The sequence below is a fragment of the Dasypus novemcinctus genome, chromosome X (genome assembly GCF_030445035.2).
Source record: "Dasypus novemcinctus isolate mDasNov1 chromosome X, mDasNov1.1.hap2, whole genome shotgun sequence".
NCBI lineage: Eukaryota > Metazoa > Chordata > Mammalia > Cingulata > Dasypodidae > Dasypus > Dasypus novemcinctus.
The window spans coordinates 35853540-35876207 of NC_080704.1; the positions used below are offsets into that span (position 1 = coordinate 35853540).

The 22668-nt window shown below is 36.2% G+C and overlaps 1 protein-coding gene across 3 annotated transcripts in view; it reads right to left on the reverse strand.

Annotated features, from left to right (window-relative positions):
* DMD (dystrophin) overlaps nucleotides 1-22668 on the reverse strand; it is a 2676723-nt gene that overhangs the window by 574931 nt on the left and 2079124 nt on the right. For all 3 annotated transcript variants that reach the window (XM_058291720.2, XM_023592525.3, XM_058291721.2), the window contains one exon: nucleotides 15345-15556. In XM_058291720.2, the coding sequence (XP_058147703.1) occupies nucleotides 15345-15556 (212 nt within the window). The remainder of the gene's footprint in view (nucleotides 1-15344; nucleotides 15557-22668) is intronic.

Below are 22668 nucleotides of genomic sequence, written 5' to 3' on the forward strand. Positions count from 1 at the left end.
TACCCCTGCGTGGCACAGCACTCCTTGTGCGCATCAGCACTGCGCGTGGGCCAGCTCCACACGGGTCAAGGAGGCCCGGAGTTTGAACTGCAGACCTTCCATGTGGTAGGCAGACGCCCTCTCTGTTGGGCCAAATCCGCTTCCCTGCTATGTAACTTTGAAGTTCTTCTTACAAAAGGCAAAGTTTATTCCCCTGCCTTGATGTGGGGCTTGGCCATCGGACTTGCTTTGCCTAATGGGATGTTAACCGAAGTGATACAAGCAGAGGCTTGAAATGTGCTTGGGCAGTGGGCTAGCCCTTTTGAACATGTGCCACCACCTAGGAACAAACATCCCCTGGCTAGCCTGCTTATCTCAGGAGGAGTATGAGTGATATGCGGTGCAGAGCCACACTGATCAACCGACAGCATGAAACAAACAGTGTCATCATGGCCAAGCTGCAAACTTGGGAAAAAGAAATAAATGCTTATTGTTTTATGCTGCTGAAATGTTGAGGTAGGTGGTCATACTGCATTTTTGTGAACATAGTTAACCAATTCAGTCGCCAAAGGCCAATGCTTGTGGACACTTTTAAGTTATCCATTTACTTGATTTATCAGCAGCAACTGGCAGTGTTTACTACCCACTTCTTCTTGAGGTTCTAGCCTCTCTTGGCTCCCTCTCTCTTTGGGTCTCCGCTATACTCTTACAGTTCAGGTTTTTCTTCTACCTATCCTTTAAGTGTTGGTATTCTCCAAGTTTCTGTCTCTAGCCAAATCATCTCCTTCTGCAGTATAAGTTGATCCTTACCTGAAGAAAGAGGCAGAGAGTATACCCAGAGTGGTATTGTATCATGATTTCCCCTTATAACCAAATCTTCTATCTCCATTCCACTGCCTTACTTTAGGCCCTCAATTTCTCTTGCTTGGACTCTGTAATAGCCTTTTTTAAAAAAATCAATTTTATTGACACATATTCATAAAGCATATAATCCACCAATATGTAAAATCAATGATTTTTGTTATGATCACATAGTTGTGCATTCATCACTTCGATCATTATTAAAATATTTTATTACTCCTCTAATAATAATAAAAAACAAAAAACCTCTACCCCTTAATAATCACCTCTCTATCTCTCTATCCTTCTCCTATTGTACACAGTTGCTATTCTGCTTCTGACTCTCTAATTTATTTGTATTTATATTTCATATAGATGGAGTCAAACAATGTACAGTATCCGTTGTCTAGTTTCTTTCATTTTGGTATATTTCCTTTTTTTACCCTTAATGGAAGATTGTTAATATATTACAATACACTACTGTCCACAGTTTGCTTTGGTTATATTTTTGCCTGAAATTAACATCTTATATCATTAACATACATTTATTGTTTCAAAGAAAAACAGTCTTATATACACAATATTAACCATACTCATATTTCACATAAGGTTTCACTATGCCTTACAGTCCCATATTACATTTTTTAGTTTTCCTTCTAGTAATATACATGACCTTAAACTTTCCCTTTCAACCACTATCATGCCCATATATTAGTGCTGCTAGTTACAAACACTATGATAAGCTTTCTCCATTTCTATTCATTTCTAAAGATTTAAGAATGACATTTTCACCAATTCTCTGCAAAAAACATTTTTATTGTCTTGCTTCTTCCCCTCTCAGATCCTGTCCATCCATCCACAAACAGCTGCTCAAGTGAACTTTTAAAAATGAAAATTGAATAAATCACATTGCTTTTCTGTGTAAAACCTTTCAGTAGCTCCCTATTACCCATGGGACAAATTTCAAAACTCTCTCCTTGGATTACAAGGCCTTCAAATGTATGACCCCAGCCCATATGTCCACCTTCACCTTTTGTTATCTCTTTTCCTCTTGTCCAATCCCATAATTGTCCACATGAGAACATGAAAGCTCAGAAAGATTAAGTGATTTGTCAAATGTGATACAGTCAGTGAAAAAGGCATCACGAGAATGCCGGTTTCTTGACTACCAATTCAGGGTTCATATCCAGTTAAATGAGATATGTTTCCATAAAAAGATATTTAAAGAAAATGATTGGGTTCATTATAATTGAACTTTGAAGAATACAAAATAATACTTTCAATGATTATAGCATGATTGGAAAATTATTGTATATAATATAGTAAGAAGTGTCCAAACAAAGACAGCAGGAAAAAATACATATTTGGTTTATTTTTAAAAATCACTAAACAATTTAGTCCTAAGTATGAATTAATGTTCTATACATTTTTATTGGGAAAAAAATTCTTTCTTTCTTCCTTGTGGGAATTAAAATGACCTATAGAACCTCTTCATAGATTAATAATAGAAATGCTAAAATATCTGTAAGGAAGCGATTTGAAATGTAAAGCCTCTCACCATTAACTCCAAGACTCATCTATTAAACCTCTGACATTACCAAACAACTGTTTCAGAAGGTAACACTCTGTACAGGGGATACTACTTAAGAAAATGGCCCTCATTTTCCAGCTTGCTGGAAATGATTAATCTTTTCAATAGCTTTGAGGACTACATACCAAAGTTGTTACTTTTTTGTCCTTTCAACAATGACTACAAGCTGAGAGCAGGCTAGTAAATGTGTTATCGGCCAACCCATTAGAGTTTCATTATTTCTGTCTTACATGGCTTCATGTAATGAATTTTTATAATTAAACTAATGGCATACAATTTATTTTTCCCCCTCTTTACTTTCAGGCACCATTTCTCTTCCAGCTTCTTTGGAATAAGTTTTATACAAAAAGGGAGGAAAGTCCTCCAAGTGCTCCATTACCTTAATTTCACTATGACATTTTGGAAAGCATTCTCTTTATCTGGGCTTTCTCTTTAATTTGCTGACTTTATTAAAAGGTTTAAGTAGTGCTGTAATTAACAAATCACCCAGCTACCACAAGAATCTAAGAGAAGTCTGGTTGAGAGGGTGTGGAAATGGTTGAGTGGAAATGACTCCAGAGAGAATGCCAGAAGACAGAGCCTCAGAAAGTGGCATTTTCTTGGTTATTTGTCAAATCTCACAAGTCTACTGTGGCAGGCTGCGCTACCGTTTACAAATATTCAGGGCCTAGTAATGCCAAGGGATTATACATTCCCACTCCCCTGAACTCCAAGATGCCCACATGCCTGGTTTTGGCTATGTGTCACTTTGAGGTGGAAAGTTTTAGCCAATGGCATTACTAACCAGACCCTCTGCCTTGTGATCATGGAAACATATATCAAGACACTGCTGCCATCAGCCACAGTTCCTGAGTGACTAGGCTAAGGAGTGCCCCTTTTGCCAATCTGTGACAGACTTGTGGTGACCTGAGTAAAATATAAACTTTGGGTTAAGCCTCTAAGATGCTTGGGTTGTTCATTACTGTAGCATAGCCTACCATATTCTATCTGGCATACCTACTTACATACAAGCCTGTCTCAGATAGACTAGGGAAATTCTAATCTTACTAGGTAGTCTGGGGCCCCAAATCAGGGGTAGAATAAGCTAGTATAAGGACACATAAAGGCCCTCTTAATAATCAATAGGAAGCGATATAAACACTGAGGAAGTGTGCAGAGTAACATATCCCTATCTTCCTGAGCTACAAGTGGCATTTCTGAATATATTTCGTTGGACAGGGCCTACCTATCTTGGCCAAAAAAAACGTAGCTCTCTAGTCATTCTGCAATGGAGTCCCTGTATAGGCAGCAGTTAAAGTCCATGAAAAATGGCTATTTTTATTTCTATGGCTGAGGAATTTCATGGAAAAGAAAAAGAGAAACTAAATTTCAAAAACTGGGTTTATAAACTTGAAGAGAAAGGGGTTCTGTGTTCATAATGACATGCAGATACATATTTTTTCTAACATCTTTATCGAGATTAATTCACATGCCATGAAATTAACTAGTGTAATGTGTACACTTTACAGTTTTTAATAAATGCAGAGTTGTGCAAACCATCACTACAATACAATTTTAAAACATTTTCTTTGCCCAATAAAGAACCCCCGAATCCATTAACAGTCACTGTCCACTGCCCATTTCCCCCATGTCCCTAGCCCAAGAAATTCCTAATCTACTTTTGTCTCCATAGATTTCCCTATTTTGAACACTTCATATAAATGGACTCATATAATTTGTGGTCTTTTTTTTAAACTAGCCTCTTTCACATAATGTAAGGTTTTTGAGGTTCATCCATGTTGTAGCATATACCAGTACTAGATTACTTTTCATTGCTTAATAATGTTCCATTGTTGGATACACCATATTTTACTTATCCATTCATCAGGTGATAGGCATTTATTTTCACTTCTCATGGATATATAACTAGGAATGGAGTTGCTGAGTCATATGCTAACATGTTTAATATTTATCAGGAACTGATAAACTTTTTTCCAAAGTGGTTGTGCCATTTTACATTCAAACCAGCAATGAATGAGGGATACAATTATTCCACACCCTCATCAACACTTAGTATTGTCAGTCTTTTTATTTTAGCCATTCTAGTGTTTGTGAAGTGATATCTCATTGTGGTTTTCACTTGTATTTCTCTGTTGACCAATAATGTTGACCATCTTTTCATGTGCTTATTGGCCATTTATACATCTTCTTCAGAGAATGTCTATTCAGCCAATGTCATTTTTAAAGTTAGGTTGTTTGTCATTTTTTTTGTGGAGTTGTAAGAGTTCTTTATATAATCTGGATACAATCCCTTATCAGATATAGAGATTGAAAATACTTTTTTCCATTCTATGGGATGTTTTTTTCACATTCTTGATGATAGTGCTTGCAGCACAACAGTTTTTAATTTTTATGAAGTCCATTTTTTCTATTTATTCTTTTGTCACTTGTACTTTTGATTTCATATGTAAGAAATCATTGCCTAATCCAAGGTCATGATGATTGATCTGTATTTTTCTTCTCAGAGTTTTGGAGCTTTTAATCTTACATTTATGTCTTTGATTAATTTTGAATTAATTTTTGGGTATGGTATGAGGTTGGGTCCAACTTCATTATTTTGCATGTGGATATCCAGTTGCCCCAGCATCAGTTTTTTTCTGTTTTTTTTTTTTAAATCTTTTTTGACCTACCAAGGCTGGAGATCAAAGCCAGGACATCACATATGGGAAGACAGAGCTCAACCACTGAACCACACTGGCTCCCCTGAGTTGTTTTTTCCATTTGTTTGCTTGGTATGAGTCTTCCACCTTTGTTCACTCTTTTCAAGGTTGTTTTGGCTCTTCTGGGTCTCATATTTCAATATGACTTTTTGGATAAGCTTGCCAATTTCTTTAAAAAAGTTGGTTAGGGTTTTGATAAGGATCGTGCTGAATCTGTAGATCAATTTGAGATGCACTGACATTTTAACAATATCAAGACTTTTGATCCATGATCATGGGATGTTTTTCCATTTATGTAGATCTTCTTTAATTTCTTTCAACAATGCTTTGTATTTTTCAGTGTTCAAGTCTTGCATTTCTTCTATTCTTAAGTATTTTATTCTTTTTGATGCTACCATAAATGGAATTGTTTTCTTCATTTAATTTTCAGGTTGCTCATTGCTAGTTTATAGAAAAACTATTTATTTTCTATGTCAACCTTCTATTTGCAATTTTGCTGAACTTATTTATTTTTAATAATTTTTTTGTCAATTTTTTAGGATTTTCTCTGTACAAGACCATGTCATCTGCAAATGTAGATAGTTTTACTTCTTCCTTTCCCAATATGGATAACTTTTATTACTTTTTCTTGACTAATATCCCTGGATAGAACTTCCATTACAACACTGAATAGAAGTGGCAAGACTGAACATCATTGCCTGTTCGTGATCTTAGGGAGAAAGCATTCAGTCTATCCTCACGATTTTAGCTGTGGGTTTTTCATTAAATGCCCCTTTTCAGGTTGAGGAAGTCCCCCTCTACTCCTTGTGTTAAGTGTTTTTTTTTTTATCATGGAAGGCTTTTGGATTTTCTCAAATGCTTTTTCTGAATCTATTGAGATGATAATATGGTTTTTGTTATTTATTCTGTTGATAGGGCTTATTACATTGTTTTATTTTTTAACGTTAAACTTACCTTGTATTGAATCTTACCTGGTCAGAGTAGATTCGGTTTGACAGTATTTTTCTTGAGACTTTTTGAGTCTATATTTATAAGGCATATTGGTCTATACTTGTCTTTTCTTGTAATAACCTTGTGTGGTTTTTATATTAGGATAATAATGGCCTCATATATCATGTTGGGAAGTGCTCCCTCCACCTCTATTTTTTGGAAGACTTTGTAGAGGATTAGCATTAAATCTTCTTTAGACATTTGGTAGAATTCACCAGTGATGTCATTTATGAGTGGCCTTTCCCTAGTTGAAGTATTGAAATTATTGACTCAATTTCTTTACTTGTTGCAGGTCGATTCAGATTTTCTATTTCCGTAGTTATTCATAAAGTCCTCTAACAATTCTTTTTATTCCTGTAAGTTGATAGCGATGTCCCATCTTTCTGACATTAGTAATTTGAGTCTTGTCTTTTATTTTTCTTAGTCAATCTACTAAAGCTTCACCACTGTTGTTGGTCTTTTCAAATAACAGTTTTGCTTTGCTGATTTTCTGTTTTCTTATTCTCTATTTCATTTATTTTCACTCTAATCTTTATTATGTCCTTCAGCTTGTGCTAGATTTATTTTGCTCTTCTTTTTCTAGTTTCTTAAGGTAGGTTAGGTTATTGATTTGAGATCTTTATTCTTTTTAAAACATAGATAATTACTGCTATAAATTTCACTCTAAGCATTAGCTGCATTCTATGACATTTGGTATGTTGTATTTTGTTTTCATTCATCTTCAAGTATTTTTTTTAGGAGGCACAAGGATTGAACCTAGGACCTCGTACATGGGAAGCAAGCACTCAAACACTGAGCAAAACCTGTCCCTGATGAGAGTTGGTTTTTGTTTATTTTTGTTTTGTTTTTAGGAGGTACTGGTGATCGAACCCAGGACCTCGTATATGGGAAGCAGGTGCTCAGCCACTGGGTTACATCTACTCCCCATCTCAAAGTGTTTTATTTTTATTTATTTTTTAAATTTATTTTTATTTGTTTCTCTCCCCTCCCCCCCCCACCCCAGTTGTCTGTTCTGTGTGTCCATTTGCTGCATGTTGTTCTTTTGTCTGCTTCTGTTGTTGTCAACAGCATGGGAATCTGTGTCTTTTGTTATGTCATCTTGCTGCATCAGCTCTCTATGTGTGCGGCGCCATTCTTGGGCAGGCTGCACTTTCTTTCGTGCTGGGTGGCTCTCCTTACGGGGCGCACTCCTTGCGGGTAGGGCTCCCCTACGCGGGGGCAACCCCATATGGCATGGCATTCCTTGTGCGCATCAGCACTGCGCATGGGCCAGCTCCACGTGAGTCAAGGAGGCCCAGGGTTTGAACCGTGGACCTCCCATGTGGTAGATGGATGCCTATCCACTGGGCCACGTCTACTTCCCTCAAAGTGTTTTTTAATTTCCTTTGTGATTTCCTCTTTAACCTACTGCTTATTTAAGAGTGTGTTGTATAATTTCCATATATTTGTGAATTTCCCAAAGTTAATTATGTTATTGATTTCTAATTTCATTCTACTCTGGTCAGAGAACATATATTGCCTGATTTCAATCCTTTCAAATGTATTGTGGCTTGTTTAATGTACTAGCGTATAGCGAATCCTGGAGAATATCCCATGTGCACTTGAGAAGAATATTTATTATACTTTTTTGGTGGTGCAGAATTATATATATGTCTATTAGGTCTAATTGGTTTATAACGTTTTTCAAGTATTCTATTTTATTGTTGATATTCTCCTTAACTGTTTTATCTATTATTAAAACTAAGGTGTTGGAGATTTCAAATATTTTTTTTGAATTTTCTATTTCTCCCTTCAATTCTGTTAGTTTTTGTTACATGTAGTTTGGGACACTCTTGTTAGAGGCATATATGTTTATAATTGTTATATCTTCTTGATAGATTGACCCTTTTATCACCATAATATATCCTTCTTTGTCTCTAGTAAAAAAAATGTCTTGAAGTCCATTTTATCTGATATTAGCACAGCCAGTCCAGCTCTCCATTAGTTATGCTCCATATCGCATATTTTTTTCCATCCTTTTACCTTTAATCTCTTTGCATCTTTGAATATAAAATGTGTTTTGTTTGAAGTGTGTAACTCTTTACATTTAATGTAATTACTGATAAGTGGGATATACACCTCCTATTTAACTTTTTGCTTTCTGTATCTTCTGTCTTTCTTGTTCCTCTGTTTTCTTTTTATGTTAAATAAATATATTCTGGTGTATTATTTTAAGGACCTCACTGTTTCTTTTATTATATTTTTTAAGGGGTGCTCTGAGAATTATAATTTGCATTTAACTTAATCTTGTTCTGATTAATATTCACTTAATTTCAGTAGTTTAAAGAAACTTTATACAATATAGCTCCATTCCTTCCCTCATCCTTTGTATTTTATTGTCATACAAATTACATCTTTATACATTATAATTCCATCAGTGTAGTTTTATAATTATTGCTATATACGGTTGTCTTTTAAATAAGAGAAGAAAACAGCTAACAAAAAACCACATTTGGGAAGCGGACTTGGCCCAGTGGTTAGGGCATCCTTCTACCACATGGGAGGTCCACAGTTCAAACCCTGGGCCTCCTTGACCCATGTGGAGCTGGCCATTATTTCTACCAATATTTTCTCTCTCTCTCTCTCTCTCTCTCTCTCTCTCTCATCACCTTTTAGGATTCCCATTATGTATATGCAGGCATGCTTGATGGAATCCCACAAGTCTCTGAGGCTCAGTACATTTTTCTTCCTTCTTTTTTCCTTCTGTTCCTCAGACTGGATTATCTCAATTGGCATATCCTCAAGTTCGCTGGATCTTTCTCCCACCACCTCAAATCTACTATTGAATTCCTCCAGTGAAATTTTCATTCCAGTTATTGTACTCTAACTCTAGAATTTCTATTTGGTCCTTATAATAATTTCTATCTCTTTATTGATATACTCTATAGCACTGTCATACTTTCCTTTAAGCTTTAGTTTCATTTAGTTCTTTGAACATAATAGTTGATTTGAAATCTTTGCTTAGTAAGTCCAACATTGAGTTCCCTCAGGGACTTTTTTGTTTTCACAGCTACCATTGTTAAGAGGCTGCTGTTTTTCAAGGCAACTGAAGAGCTGGGAGAAGAGACTGGGAATAGGTCAAGTGAAAAAGCCACAAACCCTACTCTTCTAATGAGGATTCAATAGTTTGTGATTGCTGTAAGCTTTTGGTTAACTTGCTGAGTTCAGAAAAGTTGATTTTGACAATTTTCGTCAGCATTTTCAGTTGCTTTTATGGAAGAGTGGATTTACACCATTCTGGAAGTCCTGCCTCCAATATACATTTACTATCATGTCAGCTTAAAAGGCATTTAGATGCTTAGTTATTAGCAGGGGATTCCAGGGGATGAAGACCAGTAATTAAAATATGTGTAAAAAAGTACAATTTTTATTTAAGCATGGAATAAGCAAAACTGTGAAAAGAAAACTAGGCAAAATATGGTGCAAACAGAGCATAATCCTATTCAAGGCTTGGTGGCTCTGCATTAAATATTTATATAATATAATAGTACCTGGAAAAACTATCCCATTACTATCTGTGCTCTATCAGTGATAGAGGAAGCATTTTGTATGTATGCTTTGAAAATTTTAATGGCCTCATACATACTTTAGGAGGAAAAATACTATTAGGTTATTAATTCTTTCCCCTTAAATCATATGGAGCTTTAGAGGAGAACAAAAGTGAATAAGGGAAATTCAGGAAGAAATGGCAAGTTGATTCTCCTTGCAAGATTTCTGATAATGGAAGAAAGATTGACCTAGCAAGATTTCTGATAATATTTTTCATTATTGCACAGAAATCTAAACCTCAATCTGCTACTATGGGTGAATTTGCTGAGGTATTTTGTACAAGTCTGAAAAATAAATAAAAATGTGAAAAAGAAGAATTCATATTCCATTACTGTATGTATACTTATGGCATAAAAGGATATTATTCAATACTGCTCATCCCCTCCCACAATAATTAAAAGTATGAGGCTCTACTTTCATATTTGATAAAGTTCTTCCTGATTAGTTTCTTTCTTAAAAAATAATTTGAGATCCTCAAATAGTCACTCTATTTATTACATAAAAAAGGTTTAACTTTTTAAATTAATTACATGATTATGACAGTGTATCATCTATCTTTCAAGTTCCCTAAAGAATGTCTTCAAAACAAAGATTTTTCAGGCTTGGATATGTTTATTTAATAATTTGATAAATTATTGGATTTCTTGCCTCAGATAGCTTTAAGTATTATATACCCAAATCAGCTAAGCTCAAACAAGATTTTACTTCTTTACTGAAGTCATGTACTCTTAGCTCAGTCAAGCACAAAACAGCTAATGCCATCACATTTGAAAAGCTTTTATGCTGAATTTGACACAAAAGCAATCACAAAGCAGACAAAAAGGGAATTTCTCTTTCAAAAGCTGAAAGGGGAAAAAATAAATGAAAACTCGGCGCTTGGATAAATCTCTCTTGATGCTGGAAAAGAAAATTTAAAATGATCAAGAAATAATTTTCCAAAGACTCCATTGCCAAATTTGGATCCTTGGGAACAGGTTACAAACTCAACCAAGATTCTGCCAAATCAAAGAAATCCGTGATGATCATTACTAGCAGTTTTAGGTGCCAATGGCATACCTTGACTCTTATGAAACTTCAAAATGGCCCTGTTTCTCATAAGATTCTGACATAGCCTATTGGCAGGGATTTTCATTAGGAGGGAAATCTTGTACAATTTTCCCTAGGTTCTGTCTTTCCATCTCTAAAGAATATTATTGTTGTACCAGGGTCATGGAGAAGATTTGGTTAAGAAAATTAATTACTCACCACGTGTTTTGTTTACTAAAATTAAGAGTTGTACAGCATTGAAAGAAACTGCAAATATATCATAGACATCTTTAAATGATCTGAACATGAAATATTGACATGATAGACCATCTGTAGCCTATTCTTTTGCCAAATCAAGACTCTTCTGTTGCTGTCTCCTACCCTTACCATGCTTTTAAGTTGGGTCTTTCCAAGATGTTATCTTAGATTTAATTTCTATTTTGGGAAGGGACTGTTATTGTCTTCCTTTTTACTCCACCATTTTTTTTTTCTAACCAAGAGGAGGAGGTTTTCTAAATGTCCAACCATTAAGGATGTGGTTAAAGAAAATATGGACTCAATGAAATATTGTAAAGAATTAAAACTGATTATTATAAAAAGTTATATAACAACATAGATTATATGCAATAATACTAAGTTTAAAAACCAGAATTTAAAATTTAACCTATAATATGAGGACAATTAAAATACGTAAATAAGCACTAGAAGAGATTATGGATGAATGCAAGCAATTATGAATCATTAAAATATTAGGATTGTTGGTGAGTTTTTCTTTAGTTTAGGCATGGTACAATAATGTAAACTGGCTTACATTTTCAAAGGTCTAACTGCTGGTACAATTTTGTTGTTGCTCATTAGGGACAGTGATGCTGCTGCAAGGGAGGCTGGATGCTGTAATCACAGATCTCCATCTCTGTAAACACAGTCTGATGATTGTCTTATGAGGCTTGCCAGCTCTCTTGCTAATCTTAGGTACATAGACTCAAAAAGAATTTATGGAGCAAGGAAAGCCTAGTTAAAATATCCAATGTCTCCTAATGTCTATTTTCACAATTTCATCCTAAAAGAAATCTGTAAGTGACAAGCCAGCTAATATCACTCCTGTAGTGATAACACATTAGACATAAAGACCTGATCTCCATTTTATATGCTGTTCCCTGACATTTAGAAAAATTAAAAATTATAGTTTCATTAAAAATGGAATAAAAATTGCAATGATCTTTTTAGTTGTTCACAGTGTCACAGAATATGAAAACTTCTACCCAGTATACTATTTCATTGCTTTCATTTTTTTTTACCTGTTGGCTAAGTAAAACAATTTTATTTATCAGTTAATGATTAAGATGTCTCTCTTAGTGATCCTTGTGGTGGTTTCTTGAAATTTTTAGCCACACAGACAATGAGTGGAAAAAGAAATCTGAGAGGCCACCTACAAGAATAAATGTTCACATTTCAAATATATTACTTATAAGTGGAGTTACTGATTCCTCTGGGCTTCAGTTTTCTTATCTGTAAATTGGAACTTATAATAGTACTTTTCATAGAGGGTTGTTGAGAGGATGAAATAAAGCCAGTACATGTATAAGTACTGTAGTTGATTTTATTAGTTTTGAACACATAGTAAGCACTCAATAAATGTTAGTTATTAGCATTAGAATCCCTTTTAGTTCTAGCATATGTCATTCAGGAAATTAAAGGGAAAATGACAGTTCCGGTCATATCTTTATGAACTTACATTGCCTTTGCAGCAATAAATATCATTAAATTCATAGACACAACCCAAAAATACCAGTTACTTTAGATGATGGCTGAGGCAATTTTTTATGATGTAATTTTAGACTGATCATTCAAAAGTAAATTTTTCATTTCAAAACTTGGACAGAAATAGCAATTATAATACAAACTTGCTTTTTTTTAGGGTTTTAAAACATCTTAAATATTTTGAAGCTGCAGTTGTTTTGTTTTCTTTTTTTCAAATTTCCTTTGGTAATTCTTTTTTCCCCTCTTATTTTTAAAAATAAATTTTTTGATTTATTTTTAAAAGACTTAGATTACATAAAATGTTACATAAAAAATATAAGGGATTCCCTATGCCCCACTCCCCACACCTTCCACTTTTCCCCACATTAACAACTTCTTCCATTAAGTGTGGTACTTTCATTGCAATTGATGAACACATTTTGGAGCATTGCCACACAGCATGGATTATAGTTTACATTGTAGTTTGCACTCTCTCCCAGTCCATTCTATAGGTTATGGTAGGATACATAATGTCTTGTATCCGTCTTTGCAATGTCATTTAGGACAATTCCAAGTACTGAAAGAGCTATTAAAACCTAAATAGTCTTGCCATCATTTTAGGATTCCCTTAGATTTTAAGAACATTTTTCATTTGGCAACTTGCAGAGTCCTCTTACCCTAATCAAATCTACCACTGTGTGCCACTTATCTCTCATTCTCCTCATCCAACTCAAGGGTCCAGTCTAAGTTATTTTTCTGTAATTTCTCATCACCGTTTACCCAGTTTGGCCTCTGATCTGCTACATTCATAGAATCTTAAATTTATGGAGAGGGAAAAGAGGTAGTTTAATATACAGAATACTTTATGGATAAGACCAGAGCCTTCAGAATAAATACGTGGATGCTGTATTTCACATAGTCAGACCAGGAATTGGGAAAATCACCATTTGAAATTTCTAAGTCTTACATGTTCATCTATTAGAGAAATTCTTAGTGGTAAAGAATTTCCATGTGGTAAATCTCATGGAAGAAAGAATTTTATCTATCTAGATGTTGCCTCCAACAAAGCTAATGAAAGGACTGTAAAATGCTATGTGGGTTTCTAACATTCTTTTTTTTTTTTGGTAAGATTTATTTTTTATTTATTTTTCTCCCCTTCCCCACCCCCCACCACCCCAGTTGTCTGTTCTCTGTGTCCATTCACTGTGTGTTCTTCTGTGTCTGCTTCTATTCTTGTCAGTGGCACCGGGAATCTGTGTCTCTTTTTGTTGCCTCTTCTTCCTGGGTCAGCTCTCCGTGTGTGTGGTGCCACTCCTGGCCAGGCTGAAATTTCTTTTGCACTGGGCAGCTCTCCTTACCGGGCTCACTTCTTGTGTATGGGGCTCCCCTAGGCGGAGGACACCCCTGCCTGGCACGGCACTCATTGCGCGCATCAGCAGTGTGCATGGGCCAGCTCCACACTGGTCAAGGAGGCCCTGGGTTTGAACTGTAGACCTCCCATGTGGTAGGTGGATGCTCTGTCTGTTGAGCCAAGTCTGCTTCCCATATCCTTCTGATGTAAATGAATATATTGTTCCTCACAGTAGCTCAGGCCCATGAGCCAAGTAGCTTATGACAGAAACTAGCTAAATATCCACTAATCCCACTAGAGTTCCTGAGTTTAAGTTGGGAACAAGTTCTGCCCAATGGAATATGGGTAAAAGTGGTGTAAATAATTTCTAGGCTTGGCCATAAGACTCCAAGGGTTGACATTAAATTCTTTCTTTCCTTCCTGTAATGATTCTGGGCATTCGTGTGTTTAAAATTATTATTTCACAAAATTGAAAAAGTCTGAATCCCCAAGTCATCATTTGAAAGACAGCACTATTTGGGTGAAGAGCTCAATCTCCATTAGACTGTGATGTGATAAAGAAATGTACCTTTATTGAGTTGACCTATTGCAATTTCAGGGTTTATTTGTTACTGAAGCTTAGTATAGTCTATTTGTTACTGAAGCTTAGTATAGTCTAACTTGACTAATTTAGAAATGGAACCATTTTGCCCAAGAAAACTATATGGCTTTCATCTTAGATGACAAGAGTAATTTGAGATTCAGAGCTAGTAGTTTCATAGAAGGCCTTTTCTGCTAGGAAAAATAAAATCCATAGAAGGCTCTGATTAAGTACCCCAATCTGATCAAGTTCCTATCATATTATTTCTCTCCTTAAAATTCCTTGAAGCATTCCTATTGTCTAGTGTTTAAGTTCTTTCAAATGTTAGGCATGAAAAGATTAAATGCACATAAAACAACATACATGGTGTTTGATCAAACACGGTCCCTCAAGAAATTTTATTTCCTTTCCCTTTTAACTTTTTTTTATCCAGAAGAGTTCTAGACTATTAAGTGAACAGGTGTTTGATTAAATTATGGGAGAAAAGGGGGAGGAGAGAGAATGGGAGAAAGTTTTGGGCTGGAGGTCAGAAAATGGGAGAAGAAAGTGAGAATATACTTAATCACCTGCCTGAGCCTTACACCTTCACTTCTCCATTTAGGGAGCCTTAAATGAGGTAAGAAAGAATTATATTTTTCTAGGAAGAGAGTAAGCCCAGCTGGTTGACTTTATGCTACTACATAACTATGTACATCAATTTCGAAGTGACTAAAGATGGTGCAAATTGCAAACCAGCCCACTATATCCAGATTATTAAATAAAAGTAATTTTAAGATTGATTTTAGTCATCAATTTCTTCTCTAATCTCTACTTTATTCTGACTGAAAAGTTACTACTCCTTTCAACTTCAAGATAATTTTCCTTTTACATTTACACAATGAGTTATTAAACTTCAATCTATGGAATAGTTTTATATCACTGTAAACAGTTGTTTTTAAAGAACATAGCTTGGATACTAACCTTGGTTTCTGTGATTTTCTTTTGGATTGCATCCATAGTGTAAGGACCCTCCTTCCATGATTCAAATTTGGCTCTGGCCTTCCCCAAGACCTGCTCGGCTTCTTCCTTTGCTTCCAGCCATTGGGTTGAATCCTTTAACATCTCATTCAACTGTTGCCTCCGGTTCTGAAGGTGTTCTTGTACTTCATCCCACTGATTCTGAATTCTTTCAACTAGAATAAAGGAAAAATGAATATATAATATTAAATGTCAGTAAGTAGAAGTCATTTGAAATTTAACATCCTATATTATCTCACACTTTATAATACTAATTAAGAAAGTGTTCATTGTGTTATAACTAAGATGGTGCACAAGATTCCTTACTTCTTATGAGGAAGAGGACAAACATTGGTTAATCGTATTTCTGAAGGTGACCTAGAACATCAGTATTACATGTAAAAATGTCTTTCTGTATATTCTTAATCCCTAGAGTGAAATATGAATCATCTTTAAGAAAGGTACAGTTGCAGCGTATGCATATTCCTTGCCCTTACCACTTCAGTGCCTACCAGTTTGACTGCAAACTGCCAGCATTTGCATTTCATTACCCGAGGGCTTTCTGTTGCCATTGCAGTATGCTTTGACATTTAAGTGGTTGGCTACAAGCACCAGGGAATTGACTCCTTCCTCCCTAGTTTCCAGAAGCAGTCTGGAACCAATTACTGATGGGAATTAGTATATGAATACTCTAGCTCCCTTGACCCTAGGGGAGGTAATTCTGATGCACATAGGATTTTTAAAAAGATTTATTTATTTATTCCCCTCCCCCTTCCCCTCCTCCTGCCCTGCTGTTTTTGCTGTCTGTTTTGTCTTCTCTTCTCATTTTCTCTCCTCTAGGATTCACCGGGATTCAATCCTGGAGACTCTTGCATGGGCACTGGCTCACCATGTGGGCTCTTGCGCTCACCATGCGGGCACTCGCTTACCACGTGGGCATGCTTTCTCCTCTTCTTTTTCACCAGGAGTCCCCTGGGATCGAACCCAGGTCCTCTCATATGGTAGGCAGAAGCTCTGTCATTTGAGCCACATCTGCTTCCCCTGAGCATGCATTTTACAAAGGTTCCCAGAGTTTTCCCAGTGGGATAAAGGTCCAGTGGCTCACAGTAGAAGTGGGGTTGATAATGCCCCATCCTTTGTTGGCTGTCCTGCCTTCCCTTCCCCACTCCTCTACAGGTGTTTCCTTTGCCTCCCAAATAAACCATCTGCATTAGAAACTTTTTACGAAGGTCTTCTTCTGGGGACAGGAGGCCCAAGAACTGATAGGTATACTGGAAATTTCTTGTAACAATACCTAAGAATTTGTCCTGGGTAACTTATGTAAGATTGGAGATTGGATTATTATTGAAAATATTTTGGTATTTTTGGGAGTCCAAAATGGGACTGCCCAATAGATAATGCTTTATAGAGTATTGAAAATAAACAGAACCACATTCTATTTTCTGAACTTTAAACTGGTTTCATGAAATGAAAATAATGTCAGAGAAAACAAGAAAACCACCATCACTTCATCTCTTAAGCAAGAAACCAGACAAGCATTCTGGATTCTTCCTAAAATTCACACAACACCATATACAATCAGTTACTAATTTCTCTCATATATAACTTTTCCTTTCTTTCCTCATTGCCACTGCAAAGACCTATCATTTTTCCCTAGACTTCTGCAATAGCCTCTACATAGTGCCCCTGCCCCAAGTCTCTGTTTTCCAACATAACTTCTACACTATAGACAGCGTAGTAACTAATATAAATCTAATCACCCCACTCTGTCATTTAAAACCCTTCAATGCCTCCCCACTGTCTTCTGGGATATCTCAACTTGAGACACATGTTCCTCTGTTATCTGGCCTGGATAATCTGAGAGGTTTATTTGCAAAGGAACAAATTATAACAGAAGCAATTGTAGGAAAACCATCAAAGTTCATGCAAGAACTTGGGTCTTGCAGGAGTACAGCTGTTACTATATCTGGGCCCAAAGGATGACATGAGGAAGAAGTAGCCAGAGCTGGGAATCATGAGGAGAAACCACCATGAGAAGAACAGTCTCCTTTTGTCAAGGGACACAGTCAGCCAGAGACAACTTCAAGGGAAGGAGCTAGGAGAATAAGTATCCTGACCTCAACTCTCCCCTTTCTCTTCAGTAGCTTACTAAGGCTCTCCTGTGCCTAAACCGGATGGAAACCAGAGGGCATGGGAGCCCAATAATAATACAGGTTAGCCTCCCAGAGCAGGGAACAGGGAGAGAAGGACAAAGACTAGCTTTGGAGGAACAAACGAAATGAGCTCAGCACAGTACTGTAAATTGTGCTCCTTATTTCAGGATGGAGGTTTAGTACTTTTTAATTAGCCCTGTTCCTGCCTTCATAAAGTTATGAGAAGTTATGAGTTAAAGGAGTACTTGAAATATTTTCTAAGTGAGCATCAGGACTAGAGGGACGCCACATGAATAGTGACTGTGATATAAACTCAAGGGTCAGTCCCCAGAGGAATTAAAACTGACTAAGGGCACTGATCAGAGACTACTGTTTTTATCCAGTTTCTTTCGTTAGGGGTGTTTGCTATGCCTTGCACAAGCAGTCAACATATTATATCCAACTTTGGTTAATACATCAACTTCTGCTTAAATGTCTGGTCTCTCTCGCGAATCTTTGAGCACTATGTTTTGTTTGTTTCCTTGTAGTGCAGCACTCATTATAGTAGAGACTTTATATTCATTGATTAGTCTTCTATTTAATCTTTAATTTAAAAAAACAGTAGTGTAAACACCACTATCAGAAAGCTGTTTAAAATTTGAACAAAATGTTTTTAATTATTCTGAGGTATTTTTCCATCAATCAGAGGGACAATTGTTATTCCAATTACAAAGCATTTTATCAACACAGAATAGCAGGCTCCTTTAGTATATAAATATACATACTTGGCATCATTTTTCTCAGTCTATTACTATATACTATCTGCATTTGAAAATAATAAAATTGACTTTCTTTAAAAATAGTAGATGATTCTAATTTGCCTTTGTCTTAATTAGCCTTAATGAGTGACTTGTACTATGCTAGCAAATTCTCTAGAACTCCTAGTGTTTTTGACAAAAACATGGTAAGCTCTTTGTCCTGTGCCAGTGAGTATTTTGTGCACTCTATGGTTAATTTCATAAGGATAAAAATAGTCTATATTTAAGGAAGGTCATCATTTGCTGTTGGGGAGAACTAAAGTAGCTCTTCCCATAATGTGGGCAGACATTTCTTAATTGGGGGTAAAGGATGGAAGTTTTTGTAGCCTGGACTGCTATTTCAGACAAACATACCATTTAAATGATGGGGCAATCATACAAATGGAAAGTTTTTAGCCCAGAGGGGTCATATGTGTGCAATATAGCAAGATAAAATGGTTGATTTGGGTGTGCATCCCACGAAGGGTGTGCTTTCTCACTCTTGACCTTCAAGTGCCCATTATCATCAGATAATATCTAATTAAATAAATTCAAAGATTGCAGACTTTCACAACAAACCATTTGCCTCTCTTCTCCAGGAATTCTACCTATTCATCCATCCATCTAGTCAACCACTCATCATTTTATTTACCAGCTATTACATGCCAGGCATTTTGCTAAGCTCTGGGAACACAAAGGAGTATAAGACAGATTCCTTGGCTTTTCATTTGAGTGCCTGTTAGATAATGGTGTTATTCACTAGCTACCAAAAGGATACAGGGTGAGCAGTTTTAGGGAAAAGATAATGAGTTCAATCTTGGATCTATTCAGTAGGAAGTTTTGAGGAGCATCCACATAGGACTATCATTTTGGCAGTTGGACTGAAGGATCTGGAGCAGAGTCAAATGTTTTGGAGGAGGGAGGGAGAGAGAGAGAGAGACAAAGACACATACAGAGAGACAGAGAGAAGGACAGAGAGATAGAGAGAAAGAGAGAAAAATCCAGGACTGGAAATCACCACAGAAAAGTAGAAATTGAAGCCCTCAATATGAAAGCATTTCTCATTAGCATGTTATGTAGATTGAGCAGAGCCCTGGTTAATATAGTATCTAAGGACCAAATAAAGGAAGAGGAGCCTATAAGATGGATGACAGCTAGAAATAGGAGGAATATCAGGAGAGTACTTTCATAGAAACGAGGAGGAGAGGGAATTTAAAAATGACAAGAGAGTTTAACATTCTTAAATGTCATAGGTGTAACCAGAGAGAATGCAATCATATTTACTAGCATTACTCTGAATATCTACCCTGTTCAAAGTCCTATTTTAAGCACTTTACAGGTACTAACTCATTTAACGACCACAATAATCCTATGAAGTAGATATCTTTGTTGTTGTTTTTGTGATCCTCATTTTACAGATGAGGAAATACAGAGTTATGCTAAAAAACTTACCTAAAGTCATATAGATAGTGAGTGGGAGAGTCAAGGCTTGGACACACAGAATCATACTTCCCAAAGTCCATGCCAAAAGTGTCTATTTGCTTTGGCCACATAGAATTTCCTAAAAAACCTTATAGAAAATGATTTTAGAGGCATGGTAGGAATCTTATTGTAGAGGATTGACAAATGAAAGGCTATAAAGAAGTAGAGACAGTAATTTGTAGACTATTTATCCATAGCTCTTTATAAGAAGGTAGCTAGGGGAAGATATGGGCTCAGGGGAATTTTTTTTCAAAATGGGGAAAACTTGACTATCAATATAGATCTGGAAAGGGGAAAAACAGTTGAAGGGAGAGAGCAATGTAAGATGGAGGACAGTCCCAGAGGAGATGAGTGTAATGAACATTCACTCATTGCTTCCTTTTGCATTAATTCTCCTTTTTTTCCCTGTCCATGTGGTTTCCATAAGATGGACCTACCCTATCTATGTGGGTAGGGGGTAGGTAGAGACTAACTGATTTTAACCCATCCCCCTGGCCTCATTGATTTCAGGTATGGATTTATGTCCCACATAAGGCCAATCAGAAGAAACAACTCCGATTTTCTGTTTGCATTATTGAAGAAGGAAACACATTACTTCCCAGTTTTGATGAATGAGAAAAAGCATGAACCTCTGAGATAGATGCCCTGGCATCCATCTTGGGATCACTTAAGGAAAGGGCTACTTAATTGGAACAAATATTTAGGAAGGCTAGGCATGAAATGGAGAAAGAAAACTAGAAACTGGTCATGCCATTAAATCCCTGGGTCAAGCCTCACTTCTACTTCTCAAGTATGTAATGACAAATCTTCTGAGTGAATTTAAGGTAGTTTGAATTTGGTTTTCCATACTGATAGAGAAGTGAACACTCTTTTGATGCAGACATGGGTCTCAGATGGATTGTGAAAGAGTAAGAGGAATTGGGGATATCTTTAAAGTATGAAAGATTAAAAAGAGGCCTTTAATTGACCATGAGGTGCAGCAGTGCTCATAGATGTAGTCACCAAATGCAATGAATGTCTCATGATGATGGAGGAGATTGTTGTTATGGGGGGAGGAGTGGGGTGAGGGGGTGGGGGGTATATGGGGACCTCACTTTTTTGAATGTAACATTAAAAAAATAAATTAAGGAAAAAAAAATCTTTATAAAAGCAAAAAAAAGAGGACTTTAATCTAGCTTAAAAAATTCAGTAAGGGTGTATGGATAAACTTGTTGATTTATCCACCTTGGAGGTATTTCCACATATAAACTTCCAAAGCCCACAGGACCAAAGCTCCCCCAAAATTTCATGGCATTTAGAAGCTAATTCTGTGAGCACTGTGGGCAGGAGCTATTTTTGCTACCATATCTTCATCTCTTTCTATTACATGTCTTTATATGATGAACAGGTAAGTAAAATGGTCACTTCAAAAGAGAGACAAGCTAGACATTAAATTATCCTGGAGCATTCACATACAGGGAGGCCACAGCTGTTTAGAGACACAGTTTAAAATGTACCCTATTCTTTTTCCCTTTGAAGTGGATCTTTGATAACTAATCGCCTGCTCAAATGTCATCACATTTAAAGACTTCCCCTGCTCTTCTCTGCATAGTCATTTTATCCCTCCTTGGTACTCCCATAGCATTTTATTATCAAACTTTTTACTATATACTATTATAATTTAGATTTTTATATAAATGTCTCCCAGTCTAGACCATGGAAACCTCAACAGCAAGGATAGGAACTGTAGCAGCTGCTGTCGGCATCCCATCTGTATGTCTTTGGCACTCAACATTCTAGTATGTATCAGTAGGGTTCTACTGCAAGCTCTTATGCACAGGCCACATGTACTGGGGACTTAAAGCCCTCCTGGTTCCTTGCCCTCATCACTCCTGGGTGACAACTGTGAAATATTTTTCACTGTCCCTCAGAGTTTCCTTGAAAGGGTTGAAATCCAGTTGACCACAGTAATATGCTCAATAACTGGCTTGATCACTGCTTTTTTCCTTTCCCTCTCTCATTTTCCCACTCCCCTATGGACATTCAGTGGGATCACCTTCCAAATCAACCACTGTCATTCAAAAAATTGTTTCAAGGTCTGATTCTGGGGAAATCTAGTCTAAGATAGTATTTATTAATTTTTTAAAAGGCCTTAATGAGCAGCCAAGTGCTTGGCACTTGATATACTTCAACAACTGTTTTTTTTTTTCTAAATGATTTGCACATGGAGATTATTTCAATTACCCACTCTTCTTTTTTATAATGATGTAAAAATGACACTTTCAAAGTTAACCCTTGTCGAGAACCCTGAGGATTTCTTCTTCAAAAAAAAATTGTCAATTTATTGCATTTCAATTTTACCTAATTTGAATAATGGCCGAAGTCTTTCACATTTCCCTCTTTATTTTTCTCTCACTCTCCTGAACATGATCTCTATTCTAGGCAAACAAATGTTCTCTGGGTTTCCTTTGTTTCTGATTTCCTGCCTTTGTATCAACCATAGTTGTTGTATAAAAGCGTCTTCAATATCATGTTTACTAGTAGAATATACTCATCTGCTATTAAACAATAAATTAAAAAGTAGGAGGGGTGTACTGCGTGGGGAGAATCTCATGAGCCAAAACTAATCAATGATCCCTCTTTCTCTAACATTCTTAAATGAACTCTGGGTCAGAGAGAATCCATTGGCATGTATTTTTTGCTGCAGTCTGTTTTTTAATCAAATCTTAGACTGAGAACAATAGAAAAATCATTGTATATATCAGATAAGGATATTTTCATGGACATTTTCAAATTTTGAAGCATTCCGAACTCCAGAGGATAATAACAACAATAAAAATATTGTGATGTTATTAACATAAGTACAATTAGATGAATACTGGAAAGACAGTCAGCAGA